This window comes from Mya arenaria, chromosome 6, assembly GCF_026914265.1.
Source record: "Mya arenaria isolate MELC-2E11 chromosome 6, ASM2691426v1".
NCBI classification, from domain to species: Eukaryota; Metazoa; Mollusca; class Bivalvia; order Myida; family Myidae; genus Mya; species Mya arenaria.
The window spans coordinates 10,974,311-10,990,981 of NC_069127.1; the positions used below are offsets into that span (position 1 = coordinate 10,974,311).

Genomic DNA, 16,671 nt, shown 5'->3' on the forward strand with positions numbered 1-16,671 from the left:
ACTCGGCAATTTGATAATCAGCAATCAAAATGTAAACATTCGCTAACGATTAACGATACACGATAAACGCCAATTTAGGTAGAAGATAAATTATTCACACACAGCAACTTCTTTTAGTTTTTGAATTTTCACTTGTTCTTTTAATATGGATAAATTGCAGGCGACTGTGGTTTTTGTATTTGTTTAAGATATCGTACAAATTCATAAACAATTATTGTAGGCAATCCAATGGGTGCTTAATACGCATCTTTACGTGCTGACCTATTTTATACTGATCTAAAAGTGAATTCATGTTGAAAATAACTAAATTCAATAACACTTATAGATAGATTGCCGATATTGATTAGTTTGAATGATCCGGTGTTTACAAGCAATATTAAATCAATATACCATCCACAATTGCAACTGAGTGCTTCTTATGCATTCAACATAAAAACATTCTATCTAGATCCGAAGATAGGGACGATAAATTGAATATCAATCTTTATGGTAAACGTGATAAGTATATTTTCAAAATAATTAATTTTCCCTCTTTAGTAGGAGATGTTCATAGCTTTCCATCGTATGGTGTTTATTGCACAGTTGAAAAGACCCGCTGGAATAAGCAACAGGTGTCAAAAGTAAAAAAAAATCAGCTCTCGAACTTCACTTATGACGGATGAAAGGCTTAAACAGGATCTCTATCTTGCAAATATTTATCATTTAGCGTTTTTGCATTACTACGTTTTCAGTCCTTTGGTAGACATTTGCAGATTTTTTAAATCTTTAAAAACGTTATTTACAACCGTTTGTCTCACTCGGAATGTTTCAGCGTCACTTTTTTCCAATAATTCATTTAAGTTTTTCATTGGAAAAAAAGATATTAGTAAATATATATTGTAATTTTGTTTTTAATAATGTTTTCTTTAAATTAGGTACTCTGAATTGTATGCCTGCGTCTGTAGATAGAGTTAAGATCCAAATCATAGACGAACTTGGGGTTTGCCTATTAGTTTAATTAATATTTATTATATTCTTATGTTTCCCCAAGCTAATACATACGTTGATAAGATTTACCTTTTACGTTTTATTTCTGTTTTGACTTTTTGAATGTGCAAATTACGTTTCCGTGTTTTGGTGATGTGTTATGGTAATATGAGTTTACTGAACTAATTGTTTTATATTATATTTGAAACATGCAAACACGTACGAAAGTTGTCCGGAACGTTTTGAGACTTATATTCTAAAACGTTTTCTAATATAAATCAATATATAACCTCATACTAAGGACGGAAATGGTTGTCAAAACAACCAATGTAGCGCTTCACGGAGCACATTGATTGACGTTTTCTGAAAATTGTTCATAATTCATATATACTACTCCGTCTGAATAGTAGACGCCAAAACGTCATGTAAAAACATAAGACGACAGCATGACGTCAGCTGCATCACTGCGTAAATAATTGACTTCGTCTAACTGTAAACAAGTTTGTAACGGTCAACGCAAATAGGCAGGTATTTGCAAGATTTCGGAAAAAAAACTCAAACGTTAATGTCAAGCACGGAGCAGCACGCTGTGATCAATCACAGAAGGATGACTCTTACTAATACTTATACGGTTCTAACACGGGATAAATCAAAGCTGCCAACAATTTAAAGGGGTTTGGTATTTCACTGGCATGGCATTCAGTGACGGGCATGAATATGTGTGCGATTTAAAGCGGAGCTGCAGGCCGTCAGTCGTGAGTGAAAGTGACGTTAATTTAGTGCGGGGCATGTTACAAGAAGACCGACGGAGGACAGTGACGGAATTTGCCGCCTCGGTTCAGCTAAAAAGAACAGTTGTTCATAATGGCATGAAAGAACATCGCAATTTATCAAAAGTAAAGCCTAGATAGGTCCCCAGGCTACAGAGGAAAAGGCGATTCGTGTGACGGCCTCCCAAGAGTAAATAGCATACACATTACAGGTGATACAGCGGGACGTGATGAATGCCATGCAAAAGAAGAGACCGAACGCCAAAGTTAAAAATCTGCTTTTCACCAATACAAAGCCCCTCCATCTGGATGCCATGAGATCTTTATGACAATCAACTTTTTGTGGGTACAAGAAGATCAGTCACGCAGCTTACAGCCCAGACCTGGCCCCGTTCGATTTTGCAATCTTCGTGAGGCGTAAGAATGATAAACGTGGTAATTTCTACGAAGATCTACTGGACATTCGCTTGGCTGTGAGAACAACAGTGGCACGATATAAGAAAGAATGTAATGGACAGATATTCAAGCAATGGGTTGAACGACACCGTAGGTGTGTACGTGAAGAAATTAGAAAAAGAGCGTATTTAGAAAAACTGTAATTGACGTGACCCGATGAGGCTACGAAGTGCTTCGAGACTTGTAACCTGTACTTTTTGAAATGCTTGTTGATTTCGTACACTTCGTAGTTTATTGTTGAAATTTTCAGGATTCGTTAATTTAAAAAAAGTCAGCTGCTGATACAATTTTAAATGCATCCTATAAGTGGTTTGTTTTTATGAATGCAGTCTCTTTGAAATTTTCGGACAACCCTTGTATGTTGAATGACTTACTGTAAAAAAATAATGCACAAATTCCCAACACATTATTTTTTCCCAAATGAAACAGACCACCTTATTCTATGACTGTTTCAGAAGGCAGATTAGAACATTCGTTACCACAAGATAACTTGGAGTTCCCATTCGTTATCAACGGAAAGTGGAAGCCTGCATCATGCAACCCCGTCCAGCACGTTGCCGTCATCATCCCGTTCAGAAATAGAGAGGAACATATAAATATATTACTCAAAAGTATAATACCAATCTTGGTGAAGCAGAAGGTACTCTTCCAAATATTTGTTGCGGAGCAGGTAAGAACTAAATCAGGTTACACTTACTGATTTTTTATATGAGTGTTTCAATCTTCCGTATTAACTAAGTATTAACTAGTAATGTCAATAACTATAACACATACATCATTTTACCATAAAAGTTTTAATGTCGCCAAAATTTCACAAGTCGTGAATTCCAAAGCATAGGGTAGTACTGTTTGCGGTTTTTAGTCGAATATCGACCTCGTGCATCGACCTTTTAACATTGCAAAGACCTTGAACTCGGTTGACATCGTATACATCTGTTCACTGTTTGAGGAAATCATGTGTATTTCAGTAATGTGTAACGTACACAAGATCTTGGTACGCATAACAAGAGTATATGTATGTAGAAAAGTATTATTTGATACTCATTCAATTGATGAGAGGTTTTGTTCATATATACTAGAAGTATAACTTTGTAAGAGTGCTCTTTTTGCCAATTCTTGTCAAAATAACTATATATTTTATACATAAATTTCATAACAAGCTCTTTGTCTAAAACGTTCGTCTGTCTTTAAAGTTTACGGAAACCACATATCTTTTAATGTCAAATATTCGATTTTGATTTTGTTGTTATCACTTTATTATGTAAAAACGAATTCATTTATTTTTAGTACGGGAATCAAACTTTTAACAAGGGTCGTGTGATGAACGCAGCTTTCCTAGAGGTGTCCAAAATGTCGGATTTCGATTGCTTCATCTTTCACGATGTGGACCTGATTCCTGAAGATGACCGGATTATATACCTATGTGATGATAGGCCAAAACATATGTCACATTCTGTCGACATATTGGAGTATAAGTAAGTATTTTGGAGGAACAGTCAGACTCAAACAACACAATGGAAGCTAAAGCGAGAAGCCCAGTAGCAAAATTGATAACTCATACTCTGATTATAGGCGAATTACTTAGAGGCAGAGATGTCATATACTAATACATAAAAACATATATATTATTACATATGTGCGCAACCTCGGTTTAAAAGTCAGCGAAACCCGAGTTGACTTGGGGTTCAAACAAGTCTATAAGTGCTCATCCGCCAGCGCGTACCAACACTTTCCAAAAACGTTTTAACTATAATGATGTTTTGTAGCAACCTATTTAAACGCGTTTTGAAATGGTCCATTAAGGTACATAATTTTCACCGCAAGTATCACTAGAATAATATGAATTTAAAAGTATGCATAATTACTGTCCCTTATAGCAAACAAAGCACAGTTCGTATATAAACGAGATTTTGTCAAAGGACGGAAAGCAAATGTTAAGAAACACCTGGAAATTTGACGCTCAACAATTTACGTTATTTCTTTATTCAGTATTGTTGGGATAAGAGTGAGTTTGTGCACACAAACTGGTTTAACCCCCCAGTAAATTTACATTTCAATGACCGTTCCAATGCGGTATCTCACAATCCTTGATATACATACCTAGTGTTTTATATATAGTATGTATGCACTGTGCTGTTTGTGGAGATTTGTGCTGTTCTGTTTCTTGTTTGTGATTTTATGTTCTATGTCTTTGGCGTTTACCCAGTGCCATTAAACAGGGTTTATATTTAAACGTTTTGCAACTGAGCTTGTTTCTGTAGCTTTTCGCATAAATTGTGTTTATTAAAGCCACACCAAATTGATATTTTGCTCCTCGGATGTTTGCCGAAAACAAATGGGGTGAACAAGCGAAAAAATGCACTTACAAAAAACCCGAAATGAGCATAGAGTGAAAAACATTTTATTTCTTATAATCAATATGAACAAGAAAGAGTATTGAACATATGTGTCCTTTAACCCCATTTGAACACAACTTTTGAACTTAATCTCTATTGGACAATGGAAAAATGTTCAAATACTAACTACATTCGTTAATTTGGATAAACCAATTTCTACGATGATTTTAACATATTTTAAGTATGATAATCATTTATAATAAAACAACAACATTGCTTTAGGAATCTTACCAACTTTAATCATTTAAAAATCAATTGAACCTGTCTTTACTTTGATTAAATATGTATAATTAAAAAATGAATATAATTCATGGTTTTACAAAGGAAGCAAAAACAAATTTAGGAGTCCATATACAATTCATTTTTTTAAATTTAATTTCGATTTGAATATCACTTTAAAGGGAATGGTATGTGCAGTGTTAGGGTTTGTAAAGAATACAATTAAGGCCGAAGAGCTGTTTTATTTATCCGAGATTATGCTGTGAAAGAAAACAGATAACAAAGTAGGCTTACGTTTGTTTTGGTTTAGTCATGAGTATTACGATTTGAATCAGATAATGGCCTTTTGAGCAAAACAATGTGAAAAGCTTGGGCAAGTGGCAACTTGTGCTTTTATCACCATGACAAATGATAAGAGAAATGTTGCCTAGTTTATTTCAGTGATAATACATTTCACTTCAATTAGAATTTACAAAAATTACTATAAAAATACAGGAACAAACCCAGTAGTCAAGAATTCAAAATTAATCCAAGTTTAGGTCTACACGGCAAGGCCCAAACGACAATGAACTACAGACACAAAACATATTAACAACTCATACACAAATAAAACGCTAAAAACATACTTACATCACATACACAAATACAACACCAGAAACAAACCATACCCTCAATTAAACGATGGGATGATTGCATTTGAACGGTCAGTGGAACAAACGTTCACTTGAACTCGAGTCTACTGGGTTCTATAACCTTCAAAACAAAACATGTTTACTGTAAGCCTCCATTTTGTTTTATTTTATTGACACGAGTACTAAACCGGTTGATATACAATATAAAACTCCACGCATTGTTTACTTCCTTTTACAAAACACTATTTTACTGCGCATGAAAATTTGCATATTAAAACAAGATAATTACCACCAAAAATTTGGGTTCCCGGTGAAAATATAGGTGCGGTCGCACAAAACAATAATATATTTTTGATAAAATACGTGCGGTAAATCGATGAAATCATCAATCATTTTCGTAATTTAAATTACTGCGTTTTTGTCTGAAAAAAATGGTTCTGGGGGAAAGCGTATGGTTGATGATAAAAATGAAAATTTGCGAAATGTATTTCTATTGATATTTTGACTGTTAAAATGCGTGAAATGGGCTGTTTCCAGCTTTACTACAATAAGCATGAGTAGTGATTTTATACGAAGAATGACCCAAGCTCGATCCTCTGACATATAAACAATTCATGAAATGACTACTCTCCTATCCGGGTTTTACGTACTACATTTATTTTACGAATTTGTAAGAAAATAGTCCCTAATTGAAACTAACACTTATTGTATACTATTTCCCACTACGCTAATGAAATCGATTTAGTTAGTAGTGTTTTTTCAATATTCTTGTATGCTCTTATCCAGGAGAAGTCCTAGTGTTACGTACAGCAATACAAATTCATAACCGATATATTTTCTTCTGCTAGGCTGCCGTACCAATGTTTAGTTGGTGGTGTTATTGCCTTTCCTCAGGCGGACTTCATCGCTTTGAACGGCTACTCGAACCTGTACTGGGGCTGGGGTGCGGAGGACGACGACATGTCTTACAGGTAACGTTACTCGGATAGTGAAGGGCGACTACGTGTCATACAAGTAACGTTGCTCGCATCGGCGGAGGTCGACAAAATGTATAAATAACCTGCGTTGGTCGGCGAAAAGTACAGGTTACGTTGCTCGCTATGCGAGAGGCGAGTGGCGACTGCATGTCGTACAGGTAATAATTAAGCTTTATCGTTTCACTGTGGTCGAAAAATTAATAGGTAAGATTACTCGCATAGCAATTGTCGACAAAATGTATGGCGGAAATCGACTACATGTCCTACAGGTAAACCTACTCGCATCGTGGAGGACGGTAAAATGATAATCAGGGAACCTTGCTTGCTTTGCGGAGAGCTACGATATATCTATAGGTAACCTTCTATGCATCGTTTGAAATATGTCATTTGGAAGACAAAACATTGATCGTTATTAATGTCATCATACTTAAAGCTGCACTCTCACAGATATAGAGATATGGAAAGGGCAAATCTTCGCATAATTTTCTGAAAACAGATGATATAAGATTGCTGACAAAAATCAGATCGTAGATTTACCTATTTCCGTTTAAAAACTAATGTTTCATTGCTTAAAACGTTACATAAGGTTTAAGAAAAATGCATAAAACATCGTTTTATAAACATAAAAATAAAATCTGCGATCCATTTTTGTCAGCAGTCTTAAATCACTGGTTTGCATGGTTTTTCGCAAAAAAATGGCTTTTCCAAGACAAAAAATTAAAATGTTGTCAAAACGTTGAATCTGTGAGAGTGCAGCTTTAAAGCCGTTCGAGCGATAACGTTTATTAATGTTTTGCAGGATTATGTCAAACAACAATGGAATTACTCGACAAGATGAAGAAATAGCACGTTATAAGATGATAAAACATGAAAATAGTGAAATGGTTGTCGGGGAACGAAGATACACACTTTTAGGTCTGACAAAAGATATTTATGGGCAAGATGGTTTGAATAGCATACAGTACGATCTCATATCAGTACGAAGGACGCATTATTACACACACTTGATGATCAACGTTGGTCCAGCTCCGTCCAATACCGACAGCATCGACGATATCATCCGTATGGTGTCGTGGAAGAATTCTTAGCTACATACCATACAAGGCGAATACTCTGATGCATTTTGTACCTCTAAAGTTCTGCCAAAACTGATATCAACTTTTCAAATGTTTATTGTATACCGTGCATAAACAGGATCTATCCTCAAATATGTATTTAAACTGTTTAAGACAAATGAAGCAATATAAGGTAGCTAACACTCGTCGGATTAAATTCGAGTGGATCCTACGCATCGCAATAAAACATGAACGAAAGGTGCGCAGCAATATTCACAAATCACAGTTTTTCCATTGCTTAAAATTCAATCACATTTTTACATTTTTACCATATTTTTTACAAACAGTTGAGTTGTATAATTATTATTATTATTATTATTATTATTATTATTATTAGTAGTAGTAGTAGTAGTAGTAGTAGTAGTAGTAGAAATAGTAGTAGAAATAGTAGTAGTAGTGGTTTCCGTAGTATTTGCAGACATTCCAAGCGGCGTGTCACGTTTATTCAAATTTGGTTTAGCAGAATAGAAACCCCAACAAGGGCCTCCTTTTACAAGTTTATTTTTGCAAATTTGGGAAGGGTCTGTTCTTTATGTTAAAACATCGATGACGAGTATCACTTTCTACTTGAATGGAAGTTATATGAGGATATACGTAAGAAGTATACATTTTAGAATTATTATACCTGACTTTTGTCTACAATGGTAAAATTCCATTACCCTAAAAAGAGAACATTTTTGACATGTGACCAAGCGAAAATTCACTGTCAGTTCATGTGACCGCTGTGACATTTTGAATACCATATAAGGGCAAATAACTGCTTCAATAATTTAGCTAAATCATGACGTGATTGCCTCCCTTATTCACATACAGTAGTGGCGTCACTATCCAATGTGTGCACGAAAACATCAGACGACAGGAAATTAACGGTGGAATTTTGTTCTAGATATAAATATTTTATTATATCATATATTCAAATCACGCATGTTCAGATGCATTGTTATGGTATGGTCTTACGTTTGTATACTTGTTATCTTGCTGGCAATGCATATACGGCGTTTGGCCGTAATGATATAACTTTCCATGTCGACTTAGTCAACAAGAAACACGATCCTGAACAAGAAGGCATAGGGTTCTGGCAATAAAATATAAATCCAGTCACAAATAATCGTTTTCAACATTATTATAAATGCTTGCAGTTGTACTGATAATTAGATATCAATATGCAATCACTGTTCTAAATATTGATTGAATTAATAATGGCATGCCCATATAGTCAATAGTACCAGACTATTACTTATCTGATCATTTATAACAGTGGTCCTGTTACTCTTGTCTCGCGCATTGTTCGTTTAGCAGATAAACCCATGTGTTAAAGTATTTTAGCTTTGACATAATATGCTGCATCAATGTTTACTCTATACGAAAGAACCGCACATAAAATTAAATTTAATGATATGTTTCGTTTAAATTTTATTTAGACTAAACGCTTTACGTCTTATACTTCACTAGAATGTTCTCATTTTTTAATTGTAGACTGATGAAAGGGACACAACTCCCATTGAAGTCTTAAGTGACTAGTATACTTTATTTATGATAAGTAGATGAGTACTGTTTTGTTTAGTATTTGTATTTGCTGTTATTTTGTTGTTGTTTTTCTGATATTTAGTAGAGGTAAACGTGTATTAAAGGGCCATTCAAAATATATGTAGGCACTGTACATACAACATTTACTAGAGGCAATAATAACATTAATGTATATCAGAGAAATCGCGAGAATCTATTCTCTTAAGGTAAATTTCCATGCAGGTACCTTGATTATGCATGATGAAGTAATATTTTAAAATAAGCGAGGTAGAGTAAGGCGGCGCATTTATACGACAGCAAATGACATTGTTTTCATTTGTGCAAAAAAGACAATTGTTCAGCTTCGCAGTTGATATAGTTGTTTTGTTTATTTTTAAATATAATTTTGACTACAAAGCTTAAGATGCCGTAACAATAATCGTTGCAAAGCTACCTGAATCATGCGGTTTCTTTGTTTATAAAGCAGCATGTTTGCATATTAAGCTCAGCACCTTGAGATAACGACCGCTGGGATAACCTCGTTATCTCATGTTTTGACATTTGCAAATTGTCATTTTGTTGATGTCAAACTCTGTAATTTTTGTCGCTGCACCTTTGTGTAATTTTAGAGCACTTTAAACAGAAAACTTTATAGGAAGGAGAATTTTACGAATAATTGTAAAACAATATTGCGCCGTACACATTTTGACGTCATGAATTTCTATCACTCACTTCAGTAAGAAATGCCTGATTCTCAGACAATTTGACTTAGGTTAGATATATATTTTTTTATATTTTATTATTAATACATTAGGGCATTCTTTCACAGGGTTTGATAGCATTATACGCATGTATATTTTTAATCACTAAAACAAACACACACAACCCCATTTTATATCGGGTCATTAAAATATTAAGAAATCAATGTATTTAATATATTTTCCTAATTATATTTTAAAGAATATTCTAATTTATATAATCAACAAATATTTTGAGACGACGCCAAAATCTTAATAACTTTTTAAGACATTCTACGTGTTTTTTGAATGGCCTTTACAAGTGTTTTTTACAACTGGTGATTTTTTCGTTATCGCCGTTAAATGGCTCTATATTTACTTACTTGAAAGTGCCTTGCTTTGAAACTAGTCATTCCCTTATGATGTTTCCCAGCCCGCACATAATTTGTGCCCTCATTGTTGTTTTTTACAAGTAATATTGACTTTTTCAAACACATAAAGGTTAATACCATTCAGTGAATAAACGCTTTAAGAACTGCTTTAAATACTAAAATAATAAAACTGAATGACAGTAAATGTTCATATAATCATTATATTATTATAAAGAGCTTCATTGTATTGAACAGTATACATTCGTATAATAAAACAGCTTTTTTATTTTTATACAATTGTTTTTGTATTTCATATCAGATTTTTCACTAGCCTCCCCCCCCCCCCGGCCCCGTGATACTTTAATTTGCTTGAGTTTTTATGTTGTTGCATGGTTTACTCATTGTAATGATCATAGATCATTTGACCGTAATCAAAGAAGTAACATGTATGTATGTTTATATTAATATGCTCGATAAATGATCTTTCTATACGTATGGACAAAAATGGTGTACGGGCTGAGAAGGAATAAACGAAAATATAATAAAACATATAATGCTTTGCCCAGGGTATTCCTTGAGCCGTATTTTGAGACTACGCGATGTTGATCATGGTTTAAACCATGAATTAGATGCTATACATTTGATATAAAGGGGACAGGGGAGGGAATTCAAATATACAATACATAATTAATTAAGTTAGTTTAAATCCCTTCTGACTGCACTGCTTTAGCAGTGAAATTAGCTAAAAAGACGAAATATACCCAGTAGCATTGTATTTAAGGTTGAAGAACATATATTCTTTATAGATAATCATTAATATATACCTTCTTTGCAAGAATATATTGGCGTTCAAACTCAAACTTCTTGGTACACTGGGCCATTTATCTAGGCGTGTACATGTTGTTTCAAGTGATTATTTAACCTTGCACCTGTTGTTTCCAGTGATTATTTGGGCTTGCACCTGTTGTTTCAAGTGATTATCTAGACTTGTCACTGTTATTTTCAGTAATTATCAAGACTTGTACATGTTGTTTCCTGTGAACATTTAGGCATGTCCCCGTTGTTTCGTGTGATTATTAAGGTTTCCAATGATTATCTAGGCGTTTCCATGTTGTCTCCACTGATTATTAATGCTTGTGACTGTTGTTTACAGTGATTAATTGGGTTAGCACCTGTTGTTTCCAGTGATTATCTAAACTTGCTCATGTTGTTTCCAGTGATTAATTGGGATAGCACCTGTTGTTTCAAGTGATTAATTAGGCTAGCACCTGTTGCTTCCAGTGATTATCTAGACTTGTACATGTTGTCTCCACTGATTATTAAGGCTTGTACATGTTGTTTCCACTGATTATTTAGGCTAGCACCAGTTGTTTCCAGTGATTAATTGGGCTAGCACCTGTTGTTTCAAGTGATTATCTAGACATGTACATGTTGTTTCCAGTGATTAATTGGGCTAGCACCTGTTGTTTCAAGTGATTATCTAGACTTGTACATGTTGTCTCCACTGATTATTAAGGCTTGTACATGTTGTTTCCAGTGATTATCTAGACTTGTAAATGTTGCTTCCAGTGATTATTTAGGCTAGCACCTGTTGTTTTCAGTGATTATCAAGGCGTTACCCTGTTGTTTCAAGTGATTATCTAGACATGTACTTGTTGTTTCCTGTGATTACTTAGACCAGCACCTGTTGTTTCCAGTGATTATTAGGCTAGCAACTCTTGTTTCCAGTGATTATCTAGGCTTGTACATGTTGTTTCCTGTGATTATCAAGGCGTGTCCCTGTTGGTTCAAGTGATTATCTAGGCTTGTACATGCTATTTCAAGTGATTGTCTCTGCGTGACCCTTTTGTTTCCAGTGATTATCTAGGCGTGTCCCTGTTCTTTCAAGTGATTATCTAGGCGTATCCCTGTTGTTTCAAGTGATTTTCTAGGCGTGTCCCTGTTGTTTCAAGTGATTATCTAGGCGCTTGCACCTGTTGGTTCCAGTGATTATCTAGGCTAACATCTGTTGTTGCCAGTTAGACTTGTACATATTGTTTCCAGTGATTATTTGGGCTAATACATGTTGTTTTAAGTGATTTTCAAGGCGTGACCCTGTTGTTTCCAGTGTTTATCTAGACTTGTACATGTTGTTTCCTGAGATTATCTAGGCGTGTCCCTGTTGTTTCAAGTGATTATCTAGATTTGTACATGTTGTTTCCTGTGATTATCTAGGCGTTTCCTTGTTGTTTCCTTGTTGTCAAGAATAAAAGTCACAAAGATGCAACTGCCTCATAATCGCACAAAGTTAAGATTTAGCATTTGCTTCAACCAGTTGTATTACCTACCTTTCAAATTTCACCATACTATCCACCCTTTTATTATGTAGGACACGGTGATATTTTCTTCCGTAAATCGTACATGGCGGTAGATAATAAAGGACTTATGCAATAACGTATTTCTTAGAAAGGCAAGAATACCGCCAATCATATTTGTAGGGTCAGCCCAACAAGAGTCAAAGTGATGTGACCTGCCTCATAAGTGTGTAATGATTAGGAACAAGCGGAACACGACGTTTTTGAATAACGTTTTAGTAACAGCTTGACTACTCTTATCACTCCAATACATGAGACAGTACAAGCATCAAATGGACTGTGTTTTCCCGGAGTTAATGAACACTATGGATGTTCTGCATTAACGTAAACCTCATGCATGTACACCGCACAACGACAGGGTCGACTTACATGAAACTACGAGTCTGTTACTATGTGTGGTCCTGAAGTAATATCTACGCTCAAAGGGCTTGTTGGATGAGGAACAGTACGCCACGAAGACGATGCCAGATAAATGTGCGATATAAATAAATACCAATTGCCCCGGATATGGTCCAGAATGTACTCTCTATATGTAAAGTTGAGAATGCTACTTAGTTTAAACTTATTTATTTTACAACGATTGTAAAACAAGTTCTTACAACATTATATTAATCAGATGTCGATTAAAACAGTATATGAAATGATCATTGTTACATTTTTATCAGTAATGGGGTCATGTGCAACGGTTTATAAAATTTAAAATAAACGTCAGAGACGTATAGTACTAATATGGTCCCGGTTTGAAACCATTAATATGAGCGGGGGATGGAACCAGTGTGTTCTAGATCGTTACCAATTGACCACGGATCTGCTCTTTATACGAATGACTTCTCTTTACTTATTAGGACGAAATTTTCCTCCTAAATAACTAAAATTTACTTGTATTTATATCTCACCATAATTTATTATCGACTATGATTATTGATGTTTATTTCATTGATTGTAGGTATAGTTTTTAATCATAAAAACGGTTATTTCTCTATGATTTCTTGTGTTCTATTATCATCACTTTTTGCATATGTCTCTTATTTATTAATCTCTCCTTTGCCCTCTCTCCCTCTCTTTCTCTCTCTCTCTCTCTCTCTCTCTCTCTCTCTCTCTGTCTCTCTGTGTCTCTCTCTCTCTCTCTCTCTCTCTCGCTCCATCTATGTCTGTCTGTCTGTCTGTCTGTCTGTCTGTCTGTCTGTCTGTCTGTCTGTATGTCTATCTGTCTGTCTGTCTGTCTGTCTGTCTGTCTGTTTGTCTCCCTCTCTCTTTCCTTCTCTCTTTGTCCTTTCGCTTTCCCTCTCTCTCGCTCACTCTCCCCATCTCTCTCTCTCTCTCTCTCTCTCTCTCTCTCTCTCTCTCTCTCTCTCTCTCTCTCTCTTTTGACGACTGTTCCCATCCACACTATTTTAGAACATAATTGAACTAGGTAAAACATTCTTAATATGCATTTATATATATGTTAATATGGCCATGAAACACATGTCAAGTGTAAACGCTTTCACAAATATTCAAAATGTTATTTTAAGCACTTCTATGTTATTAGTCTGATTCTTCGGCGGATCACAGACATCGCCTATTGGATATTTAGTCTGATTCTTTGGCGGATCACCCTCAGCCGCTTTTGGATTTTCAGTCTGATTCTTCGGCGGATCACCGACATCCGCTGTTATACGTGTGTACAGCTTCTCAAGTCGGGTTTCAACCAATCTGTACTCCAAAGTATTGAGGCCGTCGTTTAAGTAACCTGTTTTCGCTGTTTTTAAAAGCTTTAATCTGAAATGAAAGTTAGATAGAACAATACTCAGGAGTAAGTATATAGATGCATTGTATATTTCTCAACGTTTGCTGAACACTGCCTCAATGTGCCACTTTCTTTTCCTTATTGGAAGCTTCCAATAGTTGACAAAGGAAAACATCTTCTACTGACACACAGTCGTAATAAAACCCACATGATATAGTATTTCTTAAACATATTTAGTTTATTAAAATAGCCAACGACAGAAAGAAACATACATAAGGCAACTACCTTTATTACCATAAAGGTGAATGTGAAGAAACGGACATGAACCTGTAAATTGAAAAACAACTACAATATCTTTACAACCTTATGTGTGAACTTATATGAAAAATACTAGTCTCATAACCAGGTTTAACCCCCAAGCAATTTCTACTTATTACTACGTTAACACGGACTCTGCCACGGCAGTAACCCAACATTTACTTATAACAATTGTTTGCACTTGTATTTCGGCCTTTGCTCTGTATGCCTCCTTACAGCATCTGGGTTTCATGTTTACTTGTTTAATAAAGATGCATTGGTCAAATAAATAATAAATCGGATGCTAACCTGACTGGAGAGACTTTCCAACTGACGTGTTTATCATTTTATACCGTCCAATTGTGATATTAGGCCGTGAAACACTGATTTTCGAGGCTTAAAGTCTGAAAAGTACACCAACATCTTAATAGAATAAAACTGGGGACCCTGATATCTTAATAGTTTTGTTACAGTGATTTTAGAACGGACTGTTTCCTACAAAACAAGCATAATCAGTGGTAACATGTTCTCTACTAAAGAATAAACTCCTCTTATCCTTGACATAATGCCAAAAAAGGGTATATTGTTATTCTCAAATATGCAATAATATGAATTTAGTTGGTATGTTCCATTACGATTGACCCGGTGAAAAAAGTGGTCAGAACCGTTTGTTTGTTCTTGTTCCAGATACATTTATAAGAATTAAAAGAGTCGTAACAATCTTAAAACTTGTCAGATCTTCATTCAAATTAATGTGCATAAGTCGGTTTCACAGCAGTTGTTAAATCTTTTTAAAAGACATATGTATAACTAGGCAATATTGTGCAAATTTCATCAATTCGGATATTGTTACTCAGTTTTCTTGTAATTAATCTTTTCAACACATGACAGTGAATCAAATCATTGTTATACCATATCAGACCATGACCTACTTTCCAACTGCTTAGGTGTTGAGTATATTTTAAATTAAGGAAAACTTTCTAAAAAATTGTTAATAGTCATTATAATCTCATATCAAAGTACAATAGTAGTCTTAAATCGCTCACGACAGTGTCGACTTACATGAAACTACGAGTCTTTTACTATGTGTGGTCCTGAAGTAAATTTTACGCTCAAAGGGCTTATTGGACGAGGAACAGTACGCCACGAAGACGATGTCAGATAAATGTATGATATAAATAAATACCGATTGCCACGGATGTGCTCCAGAATGCACGATTGTGAAACAAGTTATTACAACATTATATTAATCACTCTCTTTGGAACCATTTTACGCGAGAGTGTGGTCGTGTGTTGTGGGTGAAATCGGAGTACCCGGAGGAAACCCACTTGTCCGTCTTGGTGACCACAAACCAAACTCACATGCGTCCAGGCCGGGACCCGGGTCGCCTAGGTGAGAAGCGAGTGCGCTAACCGGACAACTAATCTAATACTGAAATTCAAAGTGATGTTAAGCCTGAGTAATGCGAATTATTCATAGTTGTTATACTTTGAAATCAGTCCAAAACCTGTAATGATAGCGAAATATATCATGAATACAGATATAAATACGTTTTATGATGGATTCGAACTTTCTATATTGCGGTGTCACATCTTATTTTGACCCCTTTGCCAATTGACCCAAATGCTCTTTTTTAACGTTGAAAATTAACTATGGAAACATTTCAGTATTAGAGGTTGATTCAAACAGTATATGAAGTGATCATTGATAAATTTTTATCAGTAATGAGGTCATTGTTCAACGGTTTATAAAATTTAAAATAAACGTCAGAGACGTACCAATATGATCCCGGTATGAAACCATCAATATGAGCGGGGGGATGGAACCAGTGTGTTCTAGCACGTTACCAATTGACCATGGATCTGCTCTTTATACGAATGACTTCTCTATACATATTAGGAAGACTTGTTCCTTCTAAACAACAAAAGTAGATTTATATTTCACCATAATTTATTATCGACTATGATTTCTGATGTATATTTCATTGATTGTAGATATTGTTTTTAATTAGAATAACAATTATTTCTCTATGACTGCACGTACTATATTACCTTTGACACTTTTTGCATATGTTTCTTTAATTATTTTATTAATCTCTCCCCTTCGCTCTGTCCTATTCTCTCTCTCTCTCTCTCTCTCTCTCTC

General features: G+C 35.0%; 1 protein-coding gene across 1 annotated transcript; it reads left to right on the plus strand.

Moving 5' to 3' along the window:
• The first annotated feature begins 1,658 nt into the window (after positions 1 to 1,658).
• On the plus strand, positions 1,659 to 6,414 carry LOC128237554 (beta-1,4-N-acetylgalactosaminyltransferase bre-4-like). Its single transcript, XM_052953146.1, has 5 exons — positions 1,659 to 1,721; positions 2,090 to 2,282; positions 2,648 to 2,862; positions 3,480 to 3,667; positions 6,288 to 6,414. The coding sequence occupies exons 1-5, from the start codon at positions 1,659 to 1,661 to the stop codon at positions 6,412 to 6,414; spliced, it is 786 nt and encodes a 261-aa protein (XP_052809106.1).
• Positions 6,415 to 16,671: the final 10,257 nt, after the last annotated feature.

Coding starts and splice junctions, on each gene's coding strand:
- LOC128237554 (XM_052953146.1), top strand. CDS start 1,659: ATGGCATTCAGTGACGGGCATGAATATGTGTGCGATTTAAAGCGGAGC. Junction 1,722..2,089: donor GGAGCTGCAGGCCGTCAGTC/GTGAGTGAAAGT, acceptor TGTGGGTACAAG/AAGATCAGTCACGCAGCTTA. Junction 2,283..2,647: donor GCAATGGGTTGAACGACACC/GTAGGTGTGTAC, acceptor TGACTGTTTCAG/AAGGCAGATTAGAACATTCG.